This window comes from Armigeres subalbatus, unplaced genomic scaffold, assembly GCF_024139115.2.
Source record: "Armigeres subalbatus isolate Guangzhou_Male unplaced genomic scaffold, GZ_Asu_2 Contig453, whole genome shotgun sequence".
Lineage (NCBI taxonomy): Eukaryota > Metazoa > Arthropoda > Insecta > Diptera > Culicidae > Armigeres > Armigeres subalbatus.
Genome location: NW_026943209.1, coordinates 49,524 through 57,746, shown reverse-complemented (window position 1 = coordinate 57,746; position 8,223 = coordinate 49,524). Strand labels below are relative to the sequence as shown.

The 8,223-nt window shown below is 46.9% G+C and overlaps 1 protein-coding gene across 1 annotated transcript; it reads left to right on the top strand.

The window, feature by feature from the left end:
* Positions 1-768: 768 nt before the first annotated feature.
* LOC134204210 (uncharacterized protein K02A2.6-like) lies at positions 769-5,310 on the top strand (the record flags this gene model as incomplete). The annotated part of the gene is made up of 2 exons (XM_062679039.1): positions 769-2,061; positions 2,290-5,310. Coding segments are annotated over exons 1-2 (4,314 nt in total), but the record flags the coding sequence as incomplete, so codon positions are not given.
* Between the last annotated feature and the right edge of the window lie 2,913 nt (positions 5,311-8,223).

Sequence of the window (8,223 nt, the reverse complement as noted above, 5' to 3'; positions counted from 1 at the left end):
TTAAAAAAAAAACAAATCTGGAGGTGTGTAAGCGAGAATCACTCAACTGGTTGTTAAACAAGTGGACGTTATTTCGCATGTATTTCGTGATTATAGAGAAAAAAATGGAAACTGCATTTTCCTAGCTTGTGGGACGCAAGTTAGAAGGAATTGTGCATGGTGGTATTTCGGGACGAAAACCAGCGCACAACTACCACAAGCGGGACGCTTGATGGAAAGAAACTGCCGGTAAAGGCGGATCTTCTGTTAATTTGTGGGACGCAAATTAAAGAGAAAAAAATGTGCGCATTAGCATTTTCGGGACGAAAACTAGCGCCAAGCATCGTTAGCGGGATGCACGATGAGGAAAAAACGCCGGAAGGGCAATTCTTTTGTTAATTTGTGGGACGCAAATTAAAAAAAAAAAAGAACAAGTACGCAGAAGTGTTTTCGGGACGAAAACTAGCGTACAATTATCATCAGCGGGATGCTTGATGGAAGGAAATTTCTGCTGAAAATTTGTGGGACGCAAATTAAAACAGAAAAGGTATGCATGAAGGTTTTCGGGACGAAAACTAGAGCACAATCATCGTTAGCGGGATGCTCGATGAAAAGTAATACTAGAAAGGCAAATTGATTTTCTTTTTTTTTTCAACTTTTGAATTTGTTTGAAATAGACTTTCACTGTAATCCGAATACATACGAAATGCTTAAAACATAGTTGTATGTATAGAAAAGAAATAATGGCGATGATTATCGCTTGCTTTGTTTTTTTTTTGTCATAGGAAAATGGAGAACGAAAAGTTTTTCAGCACTTATGACGTTGAGAGTGATGACGAATACGACATCACAAGCCGTCCACCGACTCCCGGGTCGAGCATCGAAACCAGTGAAGAAATAGAAGCTGGAAGATATGTCAGGATGCCGTTAAATCGCGGAGTCGAGCGGCAGGATAGAAACGGAAATTCATCGGTGACGGAATTGGATGAATCCGATAAACGCTCGGTACCAGATATAGGTCCACGATGCACCAATGAAGACACTGCCACCAATCGCAACAGTGAAACGGCTGGTAGTAGAAGCCACGAAGACAGTGACAGATTATCCTCACTGGAGAAAGGACTTGCGGAGCTATCACGCCTTCTACTCGAGCAACGTGCTAGCGAAAAACCTGTCGCAATCGATCAATCTTGGGCCGCGCCAGGTTACGGAGTAGAGATCGCTCGACCGTCATCGAGCGTGCGAATGGACCATATCCCACCATTCCCGACGGATGTGCCCTCCAACGGCATGTGGGAGGCCTTCAATAAGTATCTAGAAAAATTTGAGATAGCCTTGGCCATATATAACATAAGTGATCCGGTCAAACAAGCACAGTACCTGTTTCTCGCCATTGGAGACGATCTCCAAAATATAGTGCGTGGCGCGGGTTTAAGGCCAAATCTTCATGATCCCGACTGCTACAAAAAGATGGTTGCTAACATTTCCGGCTACTTTCGGGCAATGACCGATTCTGCGGCCGAGCACGAGGCTTTCGCAAAAATGAAGCAGGAGCGGGGTGAATCTACTGTCACTTTCCACGCCCGATTGATGTCCAAAGCACGACTATGTGGCTATAGTTCCAAAGACCAGGAGCGGTTCGTCAGATCGCAACTGTTGCGAGGTATGATGAATCAGGAACTCGCTAGATCAGCCAGAACATTCAACTATGAAACGTCTTTTATTGTTCAATCGGCCGCACGAAGTGAAGCTTTTGACGCTGAGGTGAGAGCAGGATCATCTAATAACCAAGTGCTTGCTGTTAAAGAATACACGCCAAGGACCCAGAAGCGGAGCTACGCTGGACAACAGCGACAACAAAGCGACACAGTGAACAAGAGAAGGCGGAACACTGCGCCAACGTATAAAAGAGATCGTTGCTCTCGATGTGATCGCCCACAGCATAATGGCAGAGTGTGCCCCGCCGTTGATCGTGAGTGTCGTCAATGTGGTCGTCGTGGTCACTTTGCGGCCACATGCCGGATGAAGAAACTCAACCGAGTCGAGAAAGTGGAACCTCCGCCAGTCATCGAAGACGAGAAGGTATAATAATTCATTACTTTTCTGGACATATACTTTAAATTGCTTCAGTCAATAATATACAAGACGAATGAATAAACAGACTAAGTTAAAAATAAAATTTCTTCGAAAATAATGTTGATTTTTCATTTTGTCTCCTAATCCACATAAATGCTTTTTAATCTAAGGTTTCACGAGTCCGCCTTTGGAAATTTCATTGCTTTTTTTTTCTCTCTCGCTTATTTTTTATAGCACATCAATACTCTATCACTTAGAGATGTCCTCATACTATGTAGTATTGGGAACTCAGAACCTATCGAGTTTCTGATTGACTCAGGAGCCGATGTGAATGTTATAGGGGGTAAAGATTGGAACGCCCTTCTAAAACAGGTCCAGAAAAAGCAGGCAGATATCAAGATCCTCGGCCCTATCAAAACAACCAATCTGCGAGCTTACGCTGCGGAAACCCCCATGCATATTGAATGCTCGTTTGTGTCTACCATTGTCCCTTTAGAAACTGGTAACTCAGTCACAAACGTCGAATTCCTAGTAGTCCCTAGTGGCCGTCGCTCTATACTGGGAAGAGCAACTTCAAGCGACATGGGCTTGTTGAAAGTCGGATCATCCGTTAACAATTGCAGCGAGAGTAATGGTGTTGAAGTTTTCCCCAAGATGCCTGGCGTAAAAGTTAAATTCAGCATCGATAAATCGGTTGCGCCAGTCCGCAATGCTTATTATAATGTCCCTGCCGCATACCGAGAAGGGGCAAAACAGCGATTGCGAGAGATGGAACAACGGGGAATCATAGAACGAGTGACTACCGCTCCTGAGTGGATAAGTGGGATGACAGCAGTTGCGAAGGGGAAGAACGATTTTAGGTTGGTGGTAAATATGCGCGCCGCCAACAAAGCAATTAATCGGGAGTATTTTCGATTGCCACTGCTCCAGGAAATGAAAATAAAACTCCACGGAGCGCGGTATTTCACGAAGTTGGACCTCACGAGCGCATATTACCATTTGGAGCTTTCGAAGGATTCCCGTGAACTGACAACGTTCCTTAGTGAGGATGGGATGTTCCGCTTCACTCGTCTTATGTTCGGGGTAAATTGTGCCCCGGAGATCTTCCAGCGAGAAATGAGCAGAGTGCTGGAAGGCATACCGAACATAATCATTTATATTGACGATATCTTGGTGTTTGCTGAAACACTTGAAGAACTCCGTGCAACTGTTTGCCAAGTACTACAAGTATTGCGAGCCAACAATCTCACGCTGAACATAAGTAAATGTGAATACGACAAGCAACGTATTGGATTCCTGGGTCACGAATTGGACAAAGATGGGTTTCACATTGACTCGGCGAAGATTAAGCACATCGAAAAGTTCCGATCACCAGGAACGCCTTCAGAATTGAGAAGCTTTCTTGGGCTTGCAGCATACATAAGCCCGTACATACGGAATTTTTCCGACTTGACAAACCCTCTTTGGACGGTGTCGACTACGAAGACGTGGTCTTGGGGTCCCCGTCAGTCAGCGGCATTTGAAGCTACGAAGAGAGCAATTGCTGATTGTACAACATCATTGGGCTATTTTTCGGAGGACGACAAAACGGTTTTATATACTGACGCTTCTCCTGTGGCACTCGGCGCCGTTTTAGTGCAAGAAAACAGTAAAAGCACTCCTCGGATTATTAGTTTCGCCTCGAAGGCGTTGACGACCACGGAGCAGAAGTATGCGCAAAATCAGCGGGAGGCACTTGGTGCGGTCTGGGCAGTGGAATACTTCGCCTACTATTTACTAGGCCGAGAATTCACGCTGCGTACCGATGCAAAAGGGGTGGCGTTCATATTGAACCGATCTCGGGAAGCGCCAAAGCGAGTTTTGACAAGAGCAGATGGTTGGGCCCTGAGACTCAGCCCATACAACTACGTAGTGGAATATGTAGAAGGAAAGTTTAATATCGCAGATCCGTCCTCTCGCCTGTATGAGGGTAAGGATGAGCCATTTGATGATTCCACCAGCCCGTGGGAGATTGCCCAACTCGAAGCTAATGGAATAAGTCTGTTGACGGATGAAGAAGTTAGGTCTGCAACGCGTGAAGATACCGTTCTGTCCCAAGTCACTGAAGCTCTCGAATCCGGGCAATGGCCCAAGAATCTGCGCAGGTATGAGCTCGTATCTGAGGATCTTTGTCTTGACGATGGAATAATCTCGAAGAATGGATGTGCAGTAATCCCAGAAATGTTACGCAAGAAAACGCTTGATGTCGCTCATACAGGACATCCTTCCGCAGCAAAGTTAAAGAGTATCCTTCGAGAACGCGTCTGGTGGCCGGGTATGCCCAAGGATGCAGAGGAATGGGTGAAATCCTGCGAGACCTGTGTCACTAATGGTAAGCCGGAGAAACCCACTCCCATGCAACGCGTCATAGCACCGAAGGCGGTCTGGGAAACAATAGCGCTCGATTTTAACGGGCCCTATGCAAGGTTTGGGGGCATATACATTTTAGTGCTAGTTGATTATCGCTCTCGCTTCATAATTGCAAGCCCAGTGAAGTCCACGAATTTCGAAGAAACGAAGAAATTCCTTTGCAAAGTGTTCGATAGAGAAGGCTACCCGAGAAACATCAAATCCGACAATGGACCACCGTTCAACAGTGTCGATTTTCGTAACTTTTGTGAGGAACGAGGAATTCTGAATATATTTTCCACTCCCCATTTCCCACAGCAGAATGGCCTTGTTGAAAGCTATATGAAGCTTATCAACAAGGCCATGGCTTCGGCAGTAGCTTCTGGAACAAAGTACGAAGAGGAGGTGACAAACGCTGTTAAGGCGCACAACTCAGCTGCTCATTGCATCACCAAAGTGGCACCGGAAGAAATGATGTATGGGAGGAAATTCAGAAGAGGGCTACCATTGCTGAATCGGGGTAATGTTACCCTGAATGAGGACGAAATTAGCAAACGAGATCGGGAGGCAAAACTGAAGGGAAAGGATTATGAAGACAAGCGTCGAGGTGCTCGAAAGTGCCAAATCATGCCCGGGGACTTAGTGATTGTAGAACGAGGCGTACGTGCAAAAGGGGACAGTAGGTTTGATCCTAAAAAGTATACGGTGATCCAACAAACAAATGGAAATCTACTACTCTCGGGTGACGATGGCCAATTACTCAAGCGGCACTTAACTCAAACGAAGCGAGTGAAGAATCTGCCTTATAGAGAATCACACCCCTCCATTGACCAACGGGACAAGCAAACCGAAGAATATAGACGGCCGGTGAGAGAAGTGAAGATACCTTCATACCTTAAAGAGTATATCCGTGTAGTTGAAGAAGAGAAATTATGTATGAGACAGTAGAAAGAATAATATGCGTTTTATATGTTAAATGATAAAGTTGCATTTGAAATTGGAAATGGATTAATAAAAAAAATGTATGGAAATTCATGGCTACTTTTTTTTTTTTAGCTGGGGTGGGATGTGAGGGACACCCTATTGCAGTGCCGCATTGATGATGGTGATGATGACTGAAACCACACTCACACAGGTAGGTCAACAACAGAGCATGCGTCAGCCAAATTACGCATGCGCAAGTTTGCTCTGTGATAGAGCCAGACTTGTGTGAGTGAGCGTTACAGCTGGGCGAGGCTTTATAATCCATGTGACCGTTGGCACGGGCCTCTTTCTGGATCACACACTCGTCGAGGTAGGTTGTGTCTCTTGGTACAGCCAGTTGAGTGATTCCGCTTTGCATTCGTGTTTACGGACTTGCACAGTTGACCTGCTCCAAAATGATGCGGAGCGTGACAATATGGTCCACACAGGATCTTCCGGCACGGAATCCGGCTTGCTGCCGCCGGAGAGTCGCATCGATCTTCTCCTGAATCCGGGCTAGGATAATTTTGCACAGAACTTTGAGAACGGTACACAGCAACATAATGCCTCGCCAGTTATCGCATACAGTCAGGTCACCCTTTTTGGGCACCTTTACTAAGATACCTTGCATCCAGTCGACCGGGAAAGTTGCGGTGTCCCAGATATTATGAAATAAACGATGCAGTAGTTGAGCAGATGTCATGGGGTCAGCTTTGAGCATCTCGGCTGATATGCGGTCGACCCTGGGTCTTTATTCGATTTCATGCTTTGGATGGCTGTTTGAATCTCTAGCAGTGATGGAGCTTCGGTATTGACGCGTGTTATACGTCGGATCCTAGGCAGATCATGCCGAGGTGGTGATGGCCTGGCTGGCACTTGAAGTGCTCGAACCAGCGTTTCAGCTGGTCAGTTGGGTCGGTCAATAACTGATCATTCGCGTCTTTCACAGGCATCGTTGCATTCATCTTCGCCCCGCTTACGCGTCGTGAGATATCGTAGAGGAGGCGAATGTCCCCGGTTGCGGCGGCTCTCTCTCCTTCGTCGGCCAGAGAGTCTGCCCACGCTCGCTTGATCCCGTCGACATGAGCGTTTTACTTCCTTCTCAAGAGCCGTGTATCGTTGACGGGCTAAGACTTTGGCTCCTCTGGTTTTCGATCGCTCTATCGCGGCTTTGGCTTCTCTTCGCTCCTCTATCTTCCTCCAGGTCTCATCGGTGATCCATTGTTTTCTCTGGGTGCGTAGTTCGCCCAGATTGTTCTCGCTGGTGGCGATGAAGGCATTCTTGATGGCGGTCCATTGGTCTTCCACGCTGCCACCTTCCGGAATATCTGCAGCACGCGTCTCCAGTTCTTCAACGAAGGACCGTTTCACCGTGGCATCTTCCAGTCGGCGTGTGTTGAATCGTCGTCCAACTCTTTCCTCCTGCCGACGAATCCGCGCAATGCGCAGGCGTATTTCGCCGATGAGGAGGTGATGATCAGACGCGATATCGGCACTACGTTTATTCCGTACATCAAGAAGGCTCCGTTTCCATTTTCGGCTGATGCAGATGTGGTCGATTTGATTTTCTGTAAAGCCGTCACGGGAGACCCACGTGACCTTGTGAACCGGTCGATGAGGGAAGAGCGATCCCCCGATCACCATGTCGTTATTACCACAAAATTCTGCGAACAGCTCTCCGTTTTCGCTCATTTCTCCGAGACCATGGCGTCCCATAATGCGCTCATGGTTCGAGTTGTCGGATCCGATCTTCGCATTGAAGTCGCCCAAACAGATCTTGATATCACCCTTCGGAATTCTATCTACGACGGCATTGAGTTGACTGTAGAAGTTCTCTTTGTCTTGCAGATCGGCAGCATCGGTTGGCGCATAACATTGGATTATAGTAAGGTTTCGGACCCGTGTTCTAAATCTGGCAACGATTATCCTTTCACTTATAGGTTCCCACTTCATAAGCGCAGAGTGTGCCTGAGCGCTTAGTAGGAAGCCAACTCCGCGATGCCGGGGAGCGTGTTCACCTCGTAAACCAGAGTATAGCAGAACTTGTCCCGACGGCGTTCTGTGTTCTCCAAAGTTTGGCCAACGGACACTCCAGTCCCAGGATCTCAAGCTTCATGCGGCGTGCCTCATTGGCAAGTTGTGCCAATTTACCCTGCTGGGCTAGGGTTAAAACGTTCCATGTTCCTATTCGTGTCCGTTGTTTCGCGCTAAGAGTCGTCGCCGTAAAATCAGTCCGTATTCTTTCATTATCGGATTCTCGAACAAATTGATGTTTCGGGAACAGTAGGTTGTTGGCCCAAGGTTCCCTATCCACCGGGATGGGGCTGCCATCTTAGGTATAGCTTCCGGGGAATAGCATTTCATACTCAGCCGCTGGATGCCAGAACAGACGCTGTTGGAGCCGCACCTCCTTGGTGGACAGACGCTCGATCAGTCGGGTCAAATTTGTTTAAAGTCCCACCCAACACCAGGACTAGGCTAGTGCGCTTTGAGCGGCACACGGTCGCTTTGATAGGGCCTGCTAGAGTAGAGTAATGTAAGGGTGAGATATATTAGAAATTGGGCAATCAACTTCCAGTGTGCATTGATGACAGGTATGCAAATATTATCCATATTACGATTCGGTTATTATCATTGATTAGTGAATAGCAGGCCATGACTTTGCCTCCTCCCTCGCCGAGCAACCAATGGAGTTGCATGTTTTATGAGACAGCACAGAAGCAAACGAATGTTTGGCGGAAATAGGATGCACAGAAAGGCCCATTTGCATTGAAAAGAAGCATTTTTTGACTACATAAATCAAAAAGTGAATTCGTG